The sequence below is a fragment of the Chelon labrosus genome (assembly GCF_963514085.1).
Source record: "Chelon labrosus genome assembly, chromosome: 10".
NCBI lineage: Eukaryota > Metazoa > Chordata > Actinopteri > Mugiliformes > Mugilidae > Chelon > Chelon labrosus.
The window spans coordinates 4,650,036-4,672,965 of record NC_140360.1 but is presented as its reverse complement, the minus strand read 5'-3'; the positions used below and the strand labels follow the sequence as shown (position 1 = coordinate 4,672,965).

The following is a 22,930-nucleotide window of genomic DNA, read 5'->3' as shown; positions in this document are numbered from 1 at the left end:
TTACCTGGGGTCTTTCGGAGACGTATTTAGCACAGTGTCGAATGAGTCTGATAGCCTCCATGCTGGTGTCAGGAAAAGCTGCGTTGCACACAAACTCTGACAGACACTTGACAGCATCCTGGAAGGAATCTATAGCAGCTGCAAAGTGCTCCTTGAAGGTATTCACTGATGGAAAGAAGGCAATAAAAAAACATCTTAAATTTCTCTCTAACTTGTGTAAAAGCTACCGAGGAGCAGTTAAGTCACTCCGCTGTTGGAGGTCAGGACTGAAGTCGTACTCACTGACAATATGACCAGTGGTCTGGAAGGCCAGCTCCACTATAGTCTCATCGTGGTCAGAGGCAGCCTGGTGAAACACTGAGAAGATGTTCTTCCAACCGGAACGGATGTTGGCTGCCTGGGAGTTCACCATCTGAGCCACACACCTGATCACCATGTCTCTGATAGTGGGCGACCTGTGGGGGGAAGGGTGGGGGTGACGTTACATGAACTGCGTTAGCTACTAGAACGCCAATTAACGTCTCTTTCCTCCAGCAGATCTACCGTACAGAACCCTCCACATTACATTATCTCTCTCTTCACCTGTTCTTCTTCATGATGTGTTCAAAAGGCCGGAGGAAATCTTTCTGGAAGCGGAAGTTGGCCAGCTCTCCTTTCTCCAAGAACTTCATGGACAGCTGCCTCAGTGAATCCACGGCAAAGATGGCGACGTCCTCGTTGGGGTTACAGCCCACCTACGGGGGGGGGGGGGGGGGGCGGGAGTAGAGAGTCGTTAGCGATTTTGTCGGTATCTCACTTCTAAGGAGTCTGAGTTCAATAAATAACTTTAGGAGTCAATTCTTCTTGGAAACCGTAGACCTGTGTAAGCGTAATTAAATAACCATTTGAAGGTACTTTAGCGGTAATAAAGCCAAGTCCTCGAGGGCACAATACAGGAGAAAAGTAACTGCACAGTGCGACAGGAAGCGTTGCCAAAAAAAACACTCCCACCGCTGCGCTTGTGATACCCTACAGGCCTTCTACAGTTAATCTTTTGCGGGCCGTTTGCTCCACTGACCTTGTTGAAGTGGTCTCCTATGACCTGCCAAATTCGAGACCACTGCAGCCTGATGCGGTTCATGTTGTAGTAGGATATCTCCACGATCTTCTGCAGGCTGAACATCCTCGGCTGGTGCGTCGAAGCCAGCTCGTCCATGGACACCGCGCACAGCCAGCGCACAAAGTCCACTGTAGGCAAAGAAACGCTCCGTGAACGACTTATCTCGCTTTGTAACGTGCACAAAAAATATACCGTCGGTAACGGCGGAGGTTGACACACTCACCGATTGCGTTTCCGTCTAGTCTGGTGGAACCGGTAAAGATCCTAAAAATATAAAAGTAGGAGGGGAAAGGGGGAATTAAACATCATCATTAAGCATTTTTAAAATAAATCGCACTGTAAAGGGAGGTTTGCCTCACCTGTCCACAGCTACCACTACACTCTGAGAGCTGGTTTCTCCCACCGACTCCTGAATATGAGCCATTTGCCTCTTGTCCTGACTTCCCACCAGGTTACCTGCAACGGAAAACAAAACTTTTAGCACTAACTACTGTAATATACACACATATTATTAACAGATTCATTTTAAAACATCTAATATTTTATGTAGCCTATATATCATCAAATTCTACCATTGTGCACATTGTATAATCCATAAGAATATCGCCATTTCTTCCATATTGCTGTTGTGGAGACATGTAACTACCAAGGGAGACGAGTCCCCAAGGAATGATAGATATCACTGCAAAGGTAACCTTCTGTACAAGAAGACTATATACAGTGATTGTTGTTTGTAGTCGACTAGATGGAGACAAAGGACCATGTATGAAATGGAGGCACAGTTATCAGATTCTGTCAGGCAAGTCACCATGTGGCGCATATTTGATGGAGAACCGTGTGGATAGGGTCAAAAGGGCCACTAAAGGTAATAAAAACAATATCAGTGGCATTAGTTCTCAGCTGTTAAAGGATTTGACGAAATATTGACACATTAGAAGAAATTCTTGTTTCATCTGTTGGCTGAGGCTAGCTGGTTAGCTTCAACGGTGTGATGCTTGGTATCAATGGAAAGAGTTAAAGTCTGATCTTTTAGAGACACTGCACACTCTGTTGTATGACCTACTTATTGGCAGTCAGTTACTGGGTGTAAGGGCTTAAAGTGCATTGAAGTTTGGCTGTGTATGAAGATCCTACCAAGTCCTAGGGGCATGAACTCCTCTGTGCCGGAAGGTAAGCCTCTGATGCTGGCCTCCCTGTCCCGGACCACCCCTGAGATGTAGCGTGTCTTCACACCGGTGCCGATCAACTGGGCGAGCTCTAGCTGACTGATGCACCTCAAGATCTACGACACACAAGCATGAAGCATGAATAACGAAGCAATGTTTTTTTTTTTACTTCTGGGAGTCTGAGTTTTGAGGCCGTTCTTTATTTTCACCTCATGCCAGGAGTTGCCCAGGTAGTTTCCATCAGTGTGGGCCACAGTGATAAGGGTCTTAATGGTGTCAATGTTCTTCTGCTTCATCTCCGTGATGCTGGAACTGGCCGTCAGCAGGGTGAACCTGGCCAAAGCTTGAACGTACGCGTCTCGCTCCAGCTACAGACAGAAAGCCCGGTCACTACACAGTCATAGGTTATAAAACGCTCAACTGAACCGATTTCAAACGTTAGATAATAAACTGTGTGTAAAACATCGCCAAACACCTGCATGCTGAAGATACAGGCGATCCTGATGGCGCATCGAATGCCCTCCAGACACAGTGAGGCCACCTCTGGGTCATCACAGTCCTGCAGCCCCACACTGAACGCCGCCAGCAGTGGAGTCCACGCCAGCTGTAACATACAGAAAGAATCAGAATGTGGACATTTCCAATAAATACGTCGTCCAACCACTGTTATAATATTTAGTTCAGTCTAATCAGGAAAGTCAAGTACAGTGTGAGAACCCGGCATTAACTGGTCATAAAACGTGATGTGATCATCTAAATAAAGAAAAAACCTGATATGATACAATTGCAAATAGTTTCATGTCGTGACTGGGTGTGTTAGGTATGACATAAACAATCAACCACTGTATTTACTAACCGGTAAAACCTGCCTTCACAAAACGTCAAAGTGTTTCAAGGATCTGCAGATCAGACCTGCATGAAATCTGAGCCTTTCTTTCTCACTGAACTGATTCATCCATACTCTTTAAATGTCTGGTTTGATTTGCATTCCTCAGATTCCTCAGATTCCTCGCCCAATGTTTTTGTGTTTTACTCTGTACCAAGGCATGTCGGATATCAGTGCAAAGCCAACCTTCAGTACAAGATGGCAGTGTTGTGTTTTTAATCTGTAGCACCATCAGGAGCACCACTAGACAGAGGCAGAGGACCATGTATGAAATTGAGGCACAGGGGGGTCAGATTCTGTCAGGCAAGTCGCCATGTGGTGCATAGTTAACGCAGAATCACGTGGATGGGCTCAAAGGGACCGTAAAAGATATTAAAAACATTTGTTTTCAGTTGTTTTTGGATTTGATGTTATACTCTGACATTATCTTGAAAGACACCATGATAAACTTGATCTTGGTCCAAATTCAAGCCCCAAATCATGACTGTTCTTTCAGGAACAAAGACGTTAACTAGCTCCACTAATTTATTTAAGCTTGGTAGAGTTGCCACAGAATTAAATTATGTCAATTTCTAATTAGTTTATCTATGTAGATGAAACACTTTACAGGTTTAAGTAAGTACCCGTACATCAGTAGATGCTTTTGTCAACAAGCAAATTCAGTGTTGGAGAGTTTTGTTGAATGAGGTATTCAGTATGGACAAGACAACAACGTTTGTCACCGTAAGTGAAACGAGTGATACCTTGAACATGGGCCTGACATGTTCCAGGTGTGTGGCGCTGAAGAAGGGAGCCTGAGCGTGGCTGACGGCCTCCATTAGGGCTTTGGCCGTCTTCGCCATCTGCTCCATTTCCATGTTGTACAGAAGACGGCGCTGCTTCTCACTGGCTACACCTGCAGGAAGAAGGACCAAAATGTTTCTGAGCATTTAGTGACAGGAAATTAAGTGGTTCTATACCGAGGAGTGAACTAAAATTCCTCCAGGCCGCTGCAGGCGACAGATCAGCAGTTACCGAATACATTTAAGTGACGTTATTGCTGCACAAGGAGGTCACAGCAGATACTGAAAACAGGGGTTCAAAGTATGATATTTCTGTTTAATTTGTTTGATTTGATATTCTACTTTCAGGACTTGTGTGACAAAACGATGTGTGATGAGTCATTTTTATGCAGAAATGTGGAAAAACCTGAAGGACATTTGAGAGAAACCTTGAAAGCGTTACTGTGTTGATTTGTTGAATAGTATTAGACGGCAAGCTGTAGACAAAAGGTTTTATTCGACTGAATAATCCCAGCTGCGAGACAGGTACTCACTCTGCTTTGTGGACTTTGGGGTGATAGAAAACTCTTTGCTTTCCTTCATGGCGATCTTCTTGCCCGCGATCTCGTCGTATATGGAAGACAGATACTCCTCGGGCAGGTCTTTGCTGTCGTTAATGCCGCGGTTCATCTTGATGTACTGCTCCTTTGTCATTTTGTTCTTCACCTACGTCGACGAAGAAGGTCAAGAGAAAACATTGAAAGGGAATTCTAACTGAGCCATGTATTGAGACGCTATAATCAAGTATTAGCTCTTCTTTTGAGTCTTATGCTGCTTAGTTTTCACCGAAGCTTAAGTAATATACAGTGTTGACAGTGGAAAGAGCTCTTATGTCTTTCTTGTGGTGCTATACGGTGAGACACGTTTCAATTTACTGCACTATCTTTACTGGTTTCAAAGTGTTTGCATTGTCTGACATTGTTTTACCATCTCTCCCCGGTTATAGCCCGTGTGTGTGTGTGTGTGTGTGTGTGTGTCACTGTGCACACACTGTGTACCATATTTCACACCTGCTTTTTCTGGACTTTTAAATTTCAGACTTAACTCCCTTTGTCAGCAGCGATAAATCAGAGGTAACCGCTATTTGCAGAAGGACAGATTCTGGCCTGTGCAGCTCCCAACAGTCATTTGAATGAAGCCACTGCATTGACGCAGTGTGGGCTGCCAACGCAGAGGGCTCTGTCCAGAACTGTGCAGCGTTCAGGATTCCTGGTAAGATTTCAAGTTCACCTGTCTGTCACTAAAACTGGACTTCCTGGATCTTAAAAAAAACACTCCCAGGACACAATTGATGCAAGACCCAGATCTGATCTTAAATAAACAAACTTTCCTCCCCTGGTGATTCAAAAAGGCCTTTCTTGTGTCATTTATAACTATTTTTCTTTCTTATATTCTGTACCTGGAATAAGACCCTCACATGACGACAGAACACTAAACAATCAGAAGTTCTCACCTGAGGACTGTGCAGGTCTGTGGTGAGCATAATGATGGAGTACGCCAATACGTAGGCAGTGTCTGCGCTAGCGAACAAAGTCTGTCTGCAAAACACATCGCAGGGCAACGGTTAGGACTGGACTCAACGTTTAATCAACTCAAAATAAGTAAATCTGCACGAGAAGGGATCTTACCCCTGGTTGCACTCCAGGTACCGAGCAGCAAACTTCTCCATCAGCCTGTCGATCTTCTGGGCCTCCCCCGGCAGCCTGAAGCCTTCCAGGAACGCTCTCAGAGCCGAGACAAAGTCCCTCCCGCAAAAATCCAGCTGGTCCACGTAGCTGTACATCACCTCTTTGTTGAACTTGATGTTCTCGCCGAGGTACTCGCCCACCTGCGTCTGTGGATGCACCGATAAAACATCTGGGGGTTACTACCGACGTTTAAAGAGTGTGGCGTTGATTCTGATTCGTTTTGTGTAAACCCCTCACCGTGTCAAGTCTGTCCTCCTGGTGCAGGAACTGGGCGATATCCGCGGCTGAGGAACCCAGCATTCCCTGGTCCTGCAGGTACTGGATGCCACGCTTCGGCTTCTTGTTGAAGCTACAGAGAGAACAGAGGGACAACTATATGATCTCTACGCAAGAACAAACATCAGAGAAGTTCAAATATTCCACACCCAGGGACGGACCCTAACTAATCCCAATGTAAATCCCAGCCAGAAGAAAAAAAAAAAAAAAAAAAGGAAGCTCACAGTTCAATGCCGTGCTCAATGATGTCCTTCTGTTGTTTGATGACCTCGTACTGCTCTGGGTGATCTGCCTGGGACGGCGGGACGCTGGAGGACACGGTGGAGTCCAGAGAGCTGACGCTGTCTCGGCGTCCCGCCAGCTGCTCCGGGAGCTTCAGCTCTGCTCCTTCATTGTCCGACGGATGCTCCTGGCCTGCGCACAAAACACACACACACGGTAATTATGAGCTCAGACCTCAACTCCTCTGTGAATTATTCGTCAGTGTACCGTACACTTACCCAGGTTGGCCTGAAGGTTTGGATTGACGTACATGTCTTTGCTCCACTCCACCATACATTTGAGGATGGACACCAGACACTCCAAACCCTTCTTGCGCAGGCTTAGCTCCTGGGGGTATCCCGAGAACAATTAATGTACAGTGTCGTTTAAAGAGTCTTGTGTCCTTCAGAGTTTTCTACATTTATGCATAAAAATGACTCAAAACTTCAGCGAATTTTCATACAACTTGCTAAAGTAGACAAGGAGAACCTAATGAAGCACATGAAACAGAAATATTATACTAGTGTTTTTATTTATTTAAGATAATTAATCATTTGTTCATAACTGTGAGTTGCAAATGTAAGTCAACCCTTGTTTCCAGTATCTGCTGCGCAACTAAACATTTCCGGTAACTGCTGATCAGTGGTCTACAGCAGCTTGGAGGAGTTTCAGCTCATTCTTCAGAACAGAACCACTTCAGTTCAGAGATGTTGCTAGGTTTCCGACTTGTGTTCTTGGACTCATTGTCTTACTACATGACTCAGTTTCTCTTCAGATTCAGCTCATGGACAGATGTCCCTGATTTTTTTTTTTATAAACGAGTCTCATTTCATTGATTGGAAACACTGCTGAACATATGGCACTGAAATTAACTTGTAATCCTACATTTTATCAACTCCCAGATACGTAATATTTGTCTACTTTCTCTGGCCACATTAGAACAAGGTTATAATATTAGCAAAGAGCTTAAAGATGGAAGATACACATTTCTTTTTCAGTTTCAGTGATACCGGTAAGAAGTTGCTCCTTGCACCTGACCAGAAATTAACACTTCATGTAACACGGTGATGCACTGAATGCACATGTACCTGCAGAGGAGTCATCCCGAGCTCCTGACCACTCCGCCCCTGAGCAATCTTAGACAGGTCATTGACGAGGCGCTCAAAAATGTTGGCGGCGTTAAGGTCACAGTCGTAGTTTACGTAGATGTCCACCACGCATTGGGCATCTGGGGAAAGGAACAAAAAGAAAATGTTTGAAACGATTGTGTACAAGTAAATAAATAACTATAAATGTGTGGTGATAATATTTGTACGATGGCCCTGGTTCAGGCCTTGGGAACCTGACTGCAAGCTTCCAGCTTTAAGTACAGGTGTGAACATGAACACAGGTACTTTAATCTTGCCCAAGATGGATGTTAATGCAGGTTTAGAACAGGGCCTCAGATTCCTGCTAAAGTTCTTCTTGCCTAAGAGCTTAAAGGCAATTTCAATTCTGACCAAGCAATAAAAGTTTGTGTTAAATGTACTGCTGCCAAATGAAATAACAGCAGCTGAGTCACTGCAATGCAGCACTTGGTGGAGTTTTAAATGGGCCTAACATACTGTATGTTAGCAGAATACTAGATGATCTACAGGTGAGTGTTAGAAGAGGAATCGGTACCTGCACAAATGCGTGTTAGTGTCTGGATAACCATCCATTTGTGCTCAAAGGAGCTTGTCGACGTCTCCAGGATGGTCAAAAAGATCTCCCGGAAAAACACCTGAGGTAGCGGGAGGAAGATGAGAAAAGCAGGGTTGTGATTTAATTTTCACAAACATCAGCAAACAGTTCAGAGCACAGGTGTCCCGTTTAGCTTTCAAGACCTGAGCAACTGACTCACCTCGATCTGCATCTTCAGGTGGACCTTGAAGTGGGAGAGCAGCGTGAGGAAGATGGCCAGCGAGAGCTCGAAGACCTCAGGCACGGAGGAGACGCCGTTTTTGGACAGCGCCACGCACAGGTACTGCTTGATGGCGTTCACAAACATCTCGTGGGTGCGAAACACCGGCCCGGCGCCCTGCAGCACGGAGAGCAGCAGCTGCAGAGAGACGATCTTTGACCGCAACTCGTGAGACCTGAACATGTAAGGGAAAAAGACAACGGGACATCAGTTTATTGTCAGTTACATGTGCGCACAGCAATGTGGAGGACATAACAATATTTTTATGGATTCTATAACGTGCACAATGGTAGAATTTGATGATTAAGAGGCTAAACAACATGGCTAAAGGCTGTATTGTGTGTACGTTGCCTACAGTTCTGGGTATCGGTAGTATTTTGAAGCCAGATTACCTTTCAAGAGGTAAAAACCCAATTTGGCACATAAGTTCCCTCAAAGCTGAGGGCAATAAAGAATATAAATGGATATAATGGTGATTCACAGGGTATCACAGCCTTCATTGTGAGCCTCTTGCCAGGCTCATTTTACTCTGGCCTATTCACACCGGCTGGCCCGGAGGTCTAACGTTACAGTAACCAGAGACGACAGGGCCACGCCAGGATGGAAAGGGTAAGTTAACCTGCGGAGACCGAGATGAAGCCAAAAGCAGCTATATATAGCCGACAATAGCGTGACAACAAAAGGACACCAAATAAAAGAACTTATCAAGGCAGGTTTGAGCTGATGATTCAGAAAACATGTTCAGATGTGATTCAGAACGTCATGGGAAGCTTTTCAAAAATAACTTTATCGTGTGATGCAAACAGCTGCAATGAGGCAAGAGGTAGAGATAGGAACTGTTTTAAAAAAACAAAACAAACCAAACCCTTACTTTGGGTCTGGAGGTCCATCAGCGAGTGGCTTCATGGAGAGTTTGCACAGAGAGCGGAACACCAAAAAGGCATCTTTCTGCAGGATGTGTGAGAACCGAGCGGCGTTGTGGGGTCCCTGCAGGGCTTCGGCATCCTAGGACAAGACAAGAAACTCAATCCAGCTCTACATAACACACCTGTCCTTGGATTTGTCTCGCCCCAGACGGTTTACTTGTCCTGACACGTCCAAACTTACTAAGGTTCAATTCAAAACAGGGTGTACAGACAAAAGATGCAGTCATTGTTCCTGTTGTTCCTGTTTAGCAGCTGGAACAACACTTTCACTTCAGGTGAAATATGGTTAGATAGACACTGAACCAGAAAGGCTACACACATGTTTACCAGTCAAAGTGACATTTCAGTGAGAATAGATAATGAAGCACAAAGACTTTGAGCTCAGCACTTTGAGCTCGGCACTCGGCACTCTGCTCATAAATAACTGATGTCAGTAACTTTACTCACCAGCATGTCGGCGGAGGAAACAGAAGAGCGGTCCTCGATGATGCCGTTCAACTGCTGACCCTCCGTCCTGACTCGCGGGGGAGCTACCTCTGTCTGCTCGGTAACAGAGTGGACCGGGGGCTCACCTCCTGGGGAGACACAATTTCAGGAACATTTTCAGGTCAAGTCCGTGAAGAATCCATTATCTACTCAGTGACTTGCTGACTAAAGCCAAGCCCTGGGACTAGTGGGTTAATGGTGGTAATACAGATAACAAACAGAAAGTTAGCTTTGCACCGATATCAAACATGCCTTGGTGATTTGTTTCCCTGAGGAGTTACAAGCGTGTGCAACAGCCATATAGAGAAAATAAATATTTTTATGGATTCTACAATGTGCACAATGGTAGCATTTAATGATATACAGGCTAAACAAAAAGGCCAAAGGTTCAATTGTGTGCACATGACCTCCTGTGATGGTAATTAGTTGTATTTTGAAGCCAGTTTCAATTTCAAGAGGTAAAAACCCAATCAGGCACATTATTTTTGAGTCTGCCTTGTATTATTTTTACTAATACCTTTGTAGAACATGCGTGCTTTGTGGTATTTCTATAAACTCTTTGAACAGCTATAATCAACTGGTGGATGAATGAGTTCATTGTGATCTTTGTGCACAACATCACTGCTATCAGGGTGAATTTTACTGTCTGAGGTGAGGATAAAAATGTAAATTTCTCCTTATTCAGGCTTAAAAACAGCCACAATGTTAGTGAGACTGTGAATCATTCTCTGAAGTCTTACCTATCCATAGAGACCAGCATCATGAACACGAACCTGATAGTTTATTTCTTATTTAATATACAAAACTCCTGACACAAGCTGAAGTCTGACCTGGTCCACTGTGTATTTGCGCTGGCTGTTGTTCTGTGTCCTCTGCTTCAGTCTCCGCCGACTCTGCTGGATTTGGACTAGTCTCTGGTTCGCCCCCTTTCTCAGCTTGCTGCGATGCTGTGTGAGCCGTCTCTGCACCCTCGTCCTCAAAAACTGAATCTGACAAAAAAGAAACAAAGACCAAAAGACTCAACAAGTGTCTTTTTGTTTAAAATCTAAACTAAAAGCCAGAGACACAAAGTGGGCGACACGCACCTCTTCTTGGTGTATCGCTGCCCTCGGCTTCTCCGTTGACTGATGGTGTGTCCGGTGCTTGGTCCTGGTCCTGGTCCTGGTCCTGGTCCGGAGCTGGAGGTGGGGGCGTGGAGCTGGTGGCGTTGGTGAGGTCTGGAGTGCTGGCTGCCGGGGACGGGGAGCTCTGGGGCTCCGGAGTAGGCGTTCGGTCAGACCTGGGCGAGCCGCCAGACCTCCGGCTACTCGGGACCGGTGACGGGTTCTGTTGAGGCAGACGGAGCCGCTCCTTCTCCTGCTCCTGGGCCTCTAGAGCCTGTGGTAGCAGGATTTGTGTCAGTGTCGTGAACTGACAACGAGCTCAGACTTTTGTTTTGCTTCTGTTTATGTAGTACCAACAGAAAATAGTTTCTGTTGTACTGTATTATAAAGAAAATTAAAAAACAAATGCTAAAGAATCCCTCTGTGCTACTTAAAAGCTTTTGAACCTTTCAGAATTGTCTACTGCATAAAAATGACTCAAAACATCAGCAGAAGTCCTGAAAGTAGACAAAGAGAACCCAACCCAACAAATAAAACAGAAATATTTACACGTGTTCATTTATTTATTCAAGAAGATTAATCATTTGTGTTTATCGGTGAACTGGAAGAGTATGTGAAACTTTTTTTCCAGTATCTGCTGTGAAACCTCTTGTGCAGCAATAACAGTAACTAAAGGTGTCCGGCAACTGCTGAACAGTTTTCTACAGCAGCTTGGAGGAATTTTAGGCCGTTCTTTAGTACAGAACCGCTTCAGTTCTGAGATACTGATGGTTTAAATCTGTTTAGCTGCTTAGAGGTTGCCCTGGGTTCCTTTGTGACCTCTTAGTCCATCTTGGAGTGATATTTGTTGGTCAACCACTCCTATGTAGGGTAAGAGCTGTCTTAAATCTAATCCGTTTGTTCATAATCTGTCTGACTGTGGATTCCAAACTCTTTAGAGATGGTTTTGTGACCTTTTCCAGCCTCATGAGCGACACCAACCATTTTTCTGAGGTTCTCAGGAAGCTTATTTGTCTGTGCCAACATATACTTCCACAAACACCTGTTGTGAAGATCATTCCTTCATTCATTCATTCATCTTCTGTAACTGCCTATTCCTGTGAAGGGTCGCGGGGTCTGCTGGAGCCTATCCAAGCGGTCATTGAGGCGAGAGGTGGGGTACACCTCTGGACAGGTCTCCAGTCTATCTCAGGGCTAACACAGAGAGACACTCGCACCTACGGCCAATTTAGAATCACCAATGAACCTAACCAGCATGTTTTTGGACGGTGGGAGGAAGCTGGAGAACCTGGAGAGAACCCACAAAGAACCCACAGGGAGAACATGCAAACTCCACACAGAAAGGAACCAGTCGGCCCATGGATTCGAACCCGGGACCTTCTGTCTGTGAGGCATCAGTGCTAACCACCATGTCACTGGGCCGCCCTGTTCTGAAGATCAGACTGAGACAAATCAGACTGAACGACACCAGAGTCACATTACATTAATTGGACTCTAATTTGTCCTTGAAGTTAACTTGTAATCCTACAGGTGCAACTCACAGATATGTAATATTGGCTCACTTTCCTAAATAAATAAGTGCACATATATAATATTTCCGTTTCCTTTGACTACTTTCAGGACTTGTGTGACAATCTGCTGATGTTTTGCGTAATTTTTATGCAGAAATGTGTGAAAACTTTCAAGTGGCAACATTACGATGTGACGATATTAAACTAACAGCCTGGTTTTCCATGCGCGTGAAGATAACGTTGAGCATCTGCGTGAGCGTGGCCTTAGCGGTGGTCTGGTTGATGAGGTTGCGGCTGGCCAGGTAGATGTTGTAGCAGGTCCTGACGGTCAGGAGCACCGTGCCCTCGTGGATCTCTATGTGCGGGGAGGTCACCGCCGTCAGCAGGGCCTGGACGAGACAGAAGAGGAAGTCAAGAGTTATCAGACGGGACGTCTTGCTTGCTGCACCTGCTGAATCATCACCCGACTTCCCTACTTATGAAGCTGTTAAAGCTGCAGATGCGTTCGAGTTCACACCCTGGGCTTCGTCTGAAGAGAAGAATTCACTGGCAGCCGGTTTGTGTTGTTCTGTGTACAGAGCCTGTGCTGACATTCAGGTCTCCTTCAGCGGTGAATACAATTCAAACAGATGTTGATAAGCTGGCCTATAAATCTTATGTCAACAATGATAAAAACTGAGGGCTTCGTGTAAGACAGACTTCGACCTTAACAGCCAACAAGGATGTGCGTTTCAGTCACTTTAAGGAACCTGAGTAACCAGCAGCTTGAATTATAGCTAAAAAAAAATTAAAATGGGAGCAGGAAATGTGAATGAATCTGCAGAAATCAAGCAGCTAACACAAATTAAATACTGTAACCATACGGAAATGATCATTTGACACCTTTTAAATACGCTAAACATTTTAATATCTTGGAGGAGGAGGTATTAAATTCATAATGATCCAATAGAAAATGTGAAAGATCCACTTATTTTTCTTTCTTTGTAAAAGAATCTGCATCAACATTTGAATTTGTTTGTCAGAAGGATCAAATATTAAACAAAAAAACAAGGTATAAATGCAGGTAGTTTTAATTAAATATTAACCTGTGTCTAAAGCTTCTTCAATCTTCACATTAAAAACAAATAAAACTTGCAGAAACTGATCATCTCTGCTCCCTCTCTGTGAGGCGTGTCTCACGTTGTAACGGATCAAACAAACAACAACACACGACAGCTGGAGGATCTGAAGGCTGCCAGACCTTGATAATCTGGAGCTGGACTCCCTCGTCGGTCTGCGGGCCCTGGAAGCAGTTGCAGATGGTTTCCACCAGCCGGTCGATCAGCCTCTTGCCCGGAGTTCTGCTGTCGGGGGCGTTGCCCGTGATGTGGCCGTACGCGATCAGCTTCTACGGAGGGAAGAGAGCGCACAGGTTGGAAAAGACATGAACAGGAACGGCTAAACCTCTTTTTGATCAGTTTATTGGAGTAGCATCGTGTGAACGTACAGTAATCCTGTATGAGCAAATGAAACAGGAGCTCTGAGGCTAGTCTGGATTTTTCATTTTAGTTTTATTTCATTTTTAATGTGGGTTTGCTAGTTTTTTATTAGTTTTTGTATTTCCAAAAATGCTTAGTTTTAGTTTAGTTATTATTAGTTTTAGTTTTTTCATACTTTGGGTTATTTGTCAGGTGCAGGATTCAAAAAGGTCAGAGTGAGTATTGTATAATAAAATTCAACAAAAGATACGTTTAAAAAAATGAGGGTGTGTTAATAATGACTGACTTTTTATTTTTGGGTGAACTATTCCTTTAATCCTTCTTTTTCGGGGGGCGGTGGCGGCGGCGGCGGCCTCACAGAGGCTAGCTTGTTTTGGTACTCGACATTAGCCGCCTTGTGCGAGCTTCTTAAACGGACTTTGAGATTCGCGGAGTTTCTCCCCTTGAGAAGAATCAAGACACATATTTTGTCACAGTCTGTTTCCACTACAAGACACTTGCTTTTATCTTCCTCGTCGTCATATTCAAAAAACAGTCCCGTACAGGACTTTGCTGCTTCCTCCCAGGTTTTGCTGCAACCGCCACGATGCTGCTGCTGCCAGATGGCGTAAAACTGGTAGAGCGGAATAAATCGATCATACGAATCCAACCAGTTGAGGCTTATAATTAAATTGACAGAGACGAAAACTAAGTGAATTAAATCTATAATTTTAGTTCGTTTTCTAAACGTTTTTTTTTTTTGTTTTTATTTATTTCAGTTAACGAAATAGTTTTTTCAATTTTAGTTTCCGTTTAGTTTTCGTTAACGATAATAACCTTGGTCTGGTCACCAGCTGTTTAATAAATGGTGTCGTTTTATTTTATGTCAAATTTCTAGGTGTGTCCATGTGTCCTCTATCCTAGAATCTAGACTGACCCTGGAAGCAAATTACATTTGCTTCCAGGGTCAGTCTAGTTACTCTCCGTTGACTTGAGATTTCGAAAAATCCAAGATTGACCGGGCCAATCACGAGTCGGTGGGCGGGCTTAACATGATGACGACTGACCTGCGACCATAAATTCCGTGAATTGACCTTTGGCTAAGCCCCGCCCCCCTTAGTTACTGTTGCTACGTCCGACATTCTCTTCTGGGCTGTGGTTTTCTGGTTATCTATAAGGCTCTGGTATCAATATCAAGGAGCAACACTGTTCATGCAAAGCTGGGTACGTCTCTATTCACTTCTATAATCGTTATTACGAAGCAAACGGACTAACGTTACGCACGTATAACGTTGTATTTCTTCAGCGTGTGCTAGCGTATCAACAAGGGTTTTGCGCGGACATCATTGGGCTTATCCGTACCCTGGATGCTGGATATATACCGACAGTAGAGCCTGCCGAGACCGAAAATATGAGACGCCTGCGTTAAAGTCAATGGAGCGCTGTGGAAAAAGTGTCTGACCCCTGTGGGAGCTCTCTTGGCTGTGATTGGTCAATCTACATTCTAGGGCGGGGCTTAGCCAAAGGTCAATTACGCGTGAGTTCCCCATCCTGCTAGAACTACCAGAGCGATGGCTGCTGCTAGCGAACAACTTTCTTTCCAATCGGCTTTGGCCGCCGCTCTGAAAGACTTGAAGTTAAGCTTTTCTCTGAGAAAGGAACTCTCTTTTCCGTCGCTCTGACTACGTCACCTTCTTCGTTGCTCTGATTGGTTGTAGCGCTATCCTATTGCGTGGAGAGGGAGTTTGAAAGACAACCGTTTATCCCACCCCTCCGGTTGAGCCCTGTCTATGGAGAGTGCCCCAGACCCTACATTTAATGTGGGTCTGGCTCGTCAGGCTATGTGTCCTCTATATATATATTAGACGTTTGACTGACAAATATTTAGTCAATGAATAAGTGTCTTATACAGAGAGGGATAAAACACAGCTACAAAACAAGATTACCCGGATTATATTGTCAGGTTAGATTATCAATAATCCCGATAATGTCGTCAAATGATGTCATCAATAATCCAAATCATTTCATCAATTTATACCATCAATAGCACCGACAACGTCATCAAATCATATAATTAAAAACTGATGTCATCAAATTGTTTCAGTAAGAATGACGACGTCATCCAATTAAACCATGAAAAATCTGATGATGTCATTAAATAATACCATCTATAGCTGTTTGTATCATTCAGTGATGAGTAAATGGGACCTGATGTGAGGACGCACCATTGATCACAGATGTTTAATGATCCTCCATGACACTTTTCTTTAGTGCAGTGAAAAGTGAAGCTACAGAGATGAATGAATGAATTGATTGTTTGTTTGTGTGTATATGTGGATGTAGCGTCACTGTTCTAGGTGGACGTCAAACGTGTGGAACAGGTGTAGCAAGACGCCCCGCCCTAAAACATCCAGGAGGATAAGTCAAGTAAAAGTCAAGTAGGAGATTTCCTGCTGTGGAAACGTCACAGAAGGAACCGGACTAACCTGAGTTTACTCATATTAACTGTATTTGGGTGTGTGTGTGAGAGGCGTTGAGTATTATTAACCTGCAGACAATCCAGAGAGGTGCTAACTATCCGGGGGGACTTGGAGTGACAGGCCAACTCAAACGGCAGCACGTATTTGTCGGCCTCGATGTAGTTGGCTCTGGGCGGGACCACCGTACCATCCCTGGAGGGAAGACAGAGAGAGAGAGGAAGAGGAAGCAAACATCCGAGTGAGCTGGAAAGTCTACAACGGGAGCAGCTGACTGTCAACACTGGAGCTTAAAGATCCCATTTTCAGGTTAATGATAACTCCAGTGGAGGAGGTTAATAAATAACGTTTAAAAAAAGTTTAGCTCTCTTATAAAGACCGACCACTAGCAGATATATGACCTGAAGGCTCATAAAAACTGGAAATCACCTGAGACATAAATCATAGTGAGCAGTCGCTGACTTTTCACGGCTTCTTCACTCATATCACAACCACAAAAGCACAAATATACTGCAGCGCCATCATTCATTCATTCATTCATAAAAAAACATAAACAGCTATGTGTGTAAGAAAACTTACTTTTGTTTCTCCAGCTCCTCTTTGATTTCATCTATTAAATGAAGAAACAGAAGATTAAATGTTACTGAAAACTCAACTTTGACCTTTGCGGCAAACACAGCTGAAGATATGACCCGTCTCTAAACGGGCCAATCACAAATCTGAGACCAGGATTCAACCTGAAACTACCCCAGTGAGTTTTATTTCAATCTACACCTTTATTTCAAACAGCCTCCTGCAGAGCTTGGGCCTTTCTCTTCCCCTCTGCGTGTTCTGTTCTCACTGAAATCAATTTCTTCATCGTTTTTTTTTTATTATTCCACATTGATCCGACCCGAGCCCGCGAGCCGCCCCGGCGTTGCAGCCTTGGCTGCACAGTAACGGTCAGTAACGGTGCGCATTCAGCCAGACGTGACCGACCGGATCGATTAGAATCACATGCAGCGGCGCAAGAAGAAGCAAATACTACTAAACTGAACCTGTATCGCCAAGGGCTGCACTGAGGAAATGAAGATTATGAAATATTCAGCAAAAATGTCATAATCACTGTTACAGTTATGAGTCATTTCAAGTCAGTAACAGGAATGAATGACCTGTTTCTTCGTGTTGGTAAAATGTGAGTTCAGCTTAAAAGTATGTGCACCCTCTGCATGAATTTAACTTTCACACGAGTCCTGAAAGTAGACGACTCTAGAAAATGAATTTGTTCGTATCTGTGAGGTGTAAAAGTAGGTGAACCCTTGTTTCCTGTCTCTGCTGTGACCTCTTTGTGACTAAATGTTTCTGGTAACAGCTGATCAGTCGTCTACAGCAGTTCGGAGGAATTTTAGCCCGTTCCTCAGAGCAGAACCACTTCAGTTCTGAGATGTTGGTGGGTTTCCTCTCACGTCCTTCCACGACATTTCTACTGGATTAAGGTCAGGACTTTGACTTGGCCGTTCCTAAACATTCATCCTGTTCTTCTTCTGTTGAAAACGACTTGTGTGCTCGGGGTCACTGCCTCGCTGCGTGACCCAGTTTCTGTTAAGATTTAACTCAAACTGTCGACGGGCAGAAATGCACCAGCGTCTTTGTCCACGCCACTTTGCCATCACACCACGGTTGTTCAGTGTTTTCTCCCGATAGTGGACTTGTAAACATTAACATTATCCAACGCGCGAGAGGTCTTTCGTTGCTTAGAATTCACCCTGGAGTTCCTTTGTGACCTCTACTGTGTGCGTCTTGCTTTTTGAGTGATCTTTGTTGATCGGCCACTCCTGTGGAGGGTAACAGTCGTCTTAAACCTCCTCCATTTGTTCATAGTTTGTCTCCAAACTCTTCCAAACTCTTTAGAGATGGTTTTGTGACCTTTTCTAGCCCCGATGAGCAACAGCAACTCTTTTTCTGAGCTCCTTTTGTCCGTGCTCTCGTGCACTTCGACAAACATGAGTTGTGAAGATCAGACTGAGACAAAACCCTCATAACATTCACTGGAAACACTTCTGAACAGTTTCTAATTTGGCCTTTACTTTACTGCCTCACAGATATGTAATATTGGCTCACTTTCCTGTGTTCACTTTGTCTACTTTCAGTGTGAAAAACGCTTTTGTTTTGAGTCAATTTTTCGACACGCAGAAAATTTTGAAGGACGCAAAACCATTCGAGCGTTACACCGCAGCTGGCACTCGGGAATAACATTACTCTCTCTCCGTTTAGTTAGTCGACTGTCTGAGCCTTGCTGTTTATCTAAAACACCGTTAGCTCTCTGCTGGGTGCCTAGTTGATCACGGAGGCATTAGGGAACAACTCAAGATGTGCGAGCAGAGAAACAAGGAGCTCGCAGCCTCCGTCGGCGGCGTGTGAAGCTGAGGAGTGTTGTGTTCAACTGGTATCATGAATAATAAGAGAGGATCACCGGCGGACAGAGCCGGCCAGAGCAGACGAAAACAATCTCACCCACCTGTTTGCCCTCCACCCAAAACCTGCACCTTCATAATTTCCTGTTCCTGAACAAATTTCTCAGCCACCCCCCCCTCTTTAGATAACAGCTGACTCGGTGAATCAGCAGGTTTCTAAAGCCTCCAAAACCACAACAACAAGTCCTTATAGGTGTTGTTTCAATATGTCTGTGCATACACACACACGGGGAGGTGGGTTACACATGAACGGGCAGGGCAGTTTGAGCTGAAACACAAACAACAGCAGCAGCAGCAGCAGCAGCAACACAACGAACACACGCCTGGTTTGTGTGGTTGTCTTGTAACACGATGCGCGGGGTTGTGTGTGTGTGTGTGTGTGTGTGTGTGTGTGTGTGAATGGAAAAGCACGGACGTCAGTAGTGCATCCTGGAGTCGGATAGTGTCTGGGCTGACTGGCTGAGTGACAGTGCTACGTACAACACAGGGATTGGTCTGTTTAGCTAGCTGGCTGGCTAACTAACTAGCGTAGCCCCAACGGCTAGGCTTCTGACAGCTAGCTGTTAGCTCGTTAGCCTGGAGACGTTGGCTCTCATATACAGAGGCGGCGTCAAAACAACAGCGCTAATATTAAAATAAAAAGGGTGTGACAATAAATAATTAGCTTCCTGTAAAGCTAACCGACATCTACAACGGACGACGGAGGCCATTCAGATGCTAACGCCAAATAGCTCGCTAGCTAGCTAGCAAGCTAACTCTCTCCCGTCTCCCTCATAAAACAGAAATGTGTCAATGAAGACGAACAAGAACGTAAAACAAGAACAAAAACAAATAAAAAAAAAACACTCACCGAGCGCCACCTGACAGGCTTTACGCAGCTGGCTGTGCTGGGTCCTCTTCACCTCCTTATCCGAGAGGATTTTCTCCAGCGCCCTGGACAGAAACATGCTCTTGGTTTTCCCGTTTTCTGCCTTCGACTGCGGGTTCGGCTGCTGCTGCTGCTGCGGTTGCTGCTGCGGTGGTGGTGCTGGGAGCCGCTGGTGCTGCTGCTGCTGCTGCTGCTGCATCTCTCGGTCTTGTCAACGCTCCTCTCTCAGGCCGTCATCTTCGGCCCGGCCCCGCGAATGTAAGCAGGTGACGGATGGAAGCTAACGAAAAGCCAGGCTATCGGCGTCCAGTAGAGCTGCTACCTCAGCTCGGCGCCGCCATGCTGGTTACACGTCACGTCACGTGATTCTCAGCTGTCTGGGTTTTGACAACGGCCGACCCCACAGACGGCGGACCCCCCCCACGTCCCACGCCCCTCGACCCTGAGGCAGGTAACCTCCGAAACTGGGTCAAATAAGTTTTATTGTCAGTTATTAGAAAGAAAGAAAGAATACGTTGTTTTACGCTCATACAGTAGCGGTTGCCCGTTTAAACCGGCCGTTAAAGAACGTTGGCGTTTTGCGACATGAGCAACCGTTTACGCCGCTGTAGCAAATACATACGCTGCCATGGAAACTAAGCACTTCCTGGAATGTCCAACGGATGGCGCTAAAACATCACAACGTATTTCAATTAGTTCCGATTCAGATCTTCATCAGCACAGTGGGGAAATAATAATTATTATTAATTAGTGCTAATTAACAATATAACTACACATATAATATAATAATTTATTAACATGTCTTTTAACTTAAAGTTTGTTTTGATTTGTATATATTTATTGTATTCTGTCAGCTGCTGTAACACAATTTCCCCTAGTAGAATATATAGAAGTATATCTATTATAATATAATATGATATAATATAATATAACCTCTACATCTGAAGCTAACAGACACCAAACAGTGAGTATTGCTACATATTAGTTTATTTTATCCAGCTCCTCCAATCAGCAGTTACAGGTGTACATCTATTTATTCATACGTCTCCAGTTGAATCTTAAAACATTTTCAATTAATGTGATAAAATTGTACATTATATATAGATATATATATATATATTTATATTTATATAGCATCGATATGAAAATACTGACAATCTTCATTACAAATCTATACCACGGGATTTATCTGGCAAGCAAAAATCATTGCTCAATCATTTAAAAAACAAAAACATTTAGCCTGTTTTGAAGTGCTAAATTTTTTTTTTCTTTCTCCCTCAAAATAATAATTCACAGTATGAAAAAAAAAAAGCAATAGTGTCACGTTTTGCACAGACAATTATAATAATGAAAATGGACTGTACCGTGAGATTTATGACCAAAGCTCACGAATAAACAAAAACACATCATAGTTATAAAAAATAAAAGTCTTAAAACGTGTAAAAAGAAAGAAAATATGCAGATACATGATTAGAGAGAATAAATATATAAAAAAAAAAAAAAAAAAATGTTTCCATGGTTACAATCCCGGAGTCCTGTAGTAAAGTAAAGACAATAAATTAAAAACTGATTTCTAAAAGTCTTCTGTCCAGAGTCATCGCTGTGTTTTTCTGTTTCTGTTTTCACGAAAGCCAAAAAAATAAAAATAAAAAAGTACCGTAAAGAGAAAAGCTTGATGTCCAGTCACAGATATTCATCGTCTATAAATGAACAATAAAGATAGAGCTTCAAATGATAAACATTAGTGTGATGGTGATATAATAGCCAATGCTAAAGTCCAGGCTAGCACTTTAAACAGGAGAGTAAATGAAATAATCAATGTCTGCTCTCACTCTGAGCAGCAGCATGTAATGGTACTGGATGTGTTTCCAATAATAAATGTTATGGATCTGCTTCGTCAGGAACAAAAACCTGGAAGAATGTAAGAAAGGCCTGAAACACACAGTACATGTCAGAGAGTTTCCATAATCCAAAATTACTCATATGCCTTACAAGCAACTTAATTTCTTTAGGCCTTCACTACAAAGTTGCTCTAAACAGCTTCATGATCCAGAAGAAAAACTAATTTCTTAATCACAAAAATCTCTTAAACTTGATTTTTTAAGCCCTCATTACAAATTTTGACTTAAACCGCTTTTAAAATCTGAGGAAAGAGGTTTCAAAAGAATTCTTATTATGTCAATCATGTGCTTACTGTGAGCAAAGTTCATTACGGCCAATGAAAGCAATTAAAATTACAGCTCACTGTACATATTTGTCAGACCTGCCTCGCCTTCACTAAATAAAGAGCGTGAATCAGTTTGTGTCTTGTGAGCCTGCACGAGTTAAAGTTTCAATGTGACTCAGTGTGATCGGTACGTACTTTGAAACCGGGGCAGTTTCTGTCGTCTGTAGTGACCGTACGGATTTCAATTTGTTTGCTAACAGCGTTACAGTTCAACGACAAATATTGCAGAAATACTGGAGTGAATATGTAGTTTCTCTCATGTGTGAATGTCTCAAGAGACTCTAAAGTGAACTCTGGGCCTGGTCGAGGAAAGCAGAGAGATGACTGCACTGAGCAGCACAGAGATGAGACACAGTCCTGCTCCAAAGTTTTTTTTTTTTGCGCCCTGCGTTAGAAAGTGACTCAAAACATCAGCAGACTTTCACACAAGACAGTAGACAATGAGAAGCCAGTCAAACTGAAATATTGTTCTCCCAGTTTAGTTTTAAAAAGCAGGGATTTGTCTCAGTCTGATCTTCACAACACATCTTTGTAGAAAGTGTATGATGGCACAAAACAAAGCAGCTTTCTAAGGAGCTCAGAAAAAAAAGAGTTGTTGTTGCTCATCAGGCTGGACAAAGGAGTTTGGAATCTATAAATCCAGTCAGACAGATTGAGAACAAACGGAGGAGATTTAAGAGATGACTGTTACCCTTCACAGGAGTGGTCCACCAACAAAGACGCACAATAGTCTGATAAGTCCCAAAGGAACCCAGGGGAACTTCTAAGCAGCTAAAGGCCTCTCTCACATTGTTAATGTCGATGAATCCACTGAACAACGTCAAGAGGCGTCATGTTTGGAGACTAAACAACACTGTATTCCAGCATCAGAACTTCCTTCTGTCCGTGAAACATCGGGGTGATAATGTCCTGGTTTGGGCCTGTTCTGCTGCATCTGGTTCCAGGACGGCTTGTCCTCATTGATGGACCGATGAATTCTGAATTCTACCAGTGAACTCTAAAAGAAAATGTCAGGACATCTGTCCACGTGCTGAATCTGAAGAGAGACTGAGTCACGCAGCAAGATAACGAGAACCAAGAACACAAGTCCCGTCTACAAAAGAACGATAAAAGAAAAACAAAATGAATGTTTTGGAACGACCAGGTCATAGTCCTGATCGTAATCCAAAAAGAAATGTTGTGGAAGGACCTGAAGCAAAACAGCTTCTGTTCTGAGGAAAGGGGATAAAATTCCTCCGAGCTGCTGTAGACGTAGTTACAAGGAGGTCACAGCAGATACTGGA

General features: G+C 43.8%; 1 protein-coding gene across 1 annotated transcript in view; it reads right to left on the bottom strand.

Moving 5' to 3' along the window:
* The window catches only part of arfgef2 (ADP-ribosylation factor guanine nucleotide-exchange factor 2 (brefeldin A-inhibited)), a 28,899-nt gene extending 9,162 nt beyond the window's left edge, over positions 1–19,737 (bottom strand). Inside the window, exons 1-28 of the mRNA XM_084552995.1 lie at positions 19,403–19,737; positions 16,679–16,709; positions 16,171–16,294; positions 13,406–13,552; positions 12,375–12,554; positions 10,637–10,928; positions 10,382–10,540; positions 9,513–9,640; positions 9,011–9,144; positions 8,080–8,314; positions 7,860–7,959; positions 7,286–7,425; positions 6,437–6,545; positions 6,161–6,350; positions 5,898–6,009; positions 5,601–5,806; positions 5,426–5,510; positions 4,467–4,638; positions 3,895–4,046; positions 2,741–2,869; positions 2,475–2,633; positions 2,234–2,381; positions 1,459–1,555; positions 1,323–1,363; positions 1,058–1,227; positions 583–734; positions 283–455; positions 5–165 (exon numbers count right to left, since the gene is read on the bottom strand). Coding sequence (XP_084409121.1) covers positions 5–165; positions 283–455; positions 583–734; positions 1,058–1,227; positions 1,323–1,363; positions 1,459–1,555; positions 2,234–2,381; positions 2,475–2,633; positions 2,741–2,869; positions 3,895–4,046; positions 4,467–4,638; positions 5,426–5,510; positions 5,601–5,806; positions 5,898–6,009; positions 6,161–6,350; positions 6,437–6,545; positions 7,286–7,425; positions 7,860–7,959; positions 8,080–8,314; positions 9,011–9,144; positions 9,513–9,640; positions 10,382–10,540; positions 10,637–10,928; positions 12,375–12,554; positions 13,406–13,552; positions 16,171–16,294; positions 16,679–16,709; positions 19,403–19,619 — 4,143 coding nt within the window. The 5' untranslated portion in view covers positions 19,620–19,737. The remainder of the gene's footprint in view (positions 1–4; positions 166–282; positions 456–582; positions 735–1,057; positions 1,228–1,322; positions 1,364–1,458; positions 1,556–2,233; positions 2,382–2,474; positions 2,634–2,740; positions 2,870–3,894; positions 4,047–4,466; positions 4,639–5,425; positions 5,511–5,600; positions 5,807–5,897; positions 6,010–6,160; positions 6,351–6,436; positions 6,546–7,285; positions 7,426–7,859; positions 7,960–8,079; positions 8,315–9,010; positions 9,145–9,512; positions 9,641–10,381; positions 10,541–10,636; positions 10,929–12,374; positions 12,555–13,405; positions 13,553–16,170; positions 16,295–16,678; positions 16,710–19,402) is intronic.
* Positions 19,738–22,930: the final 3,193 nt, after the last annotated feature.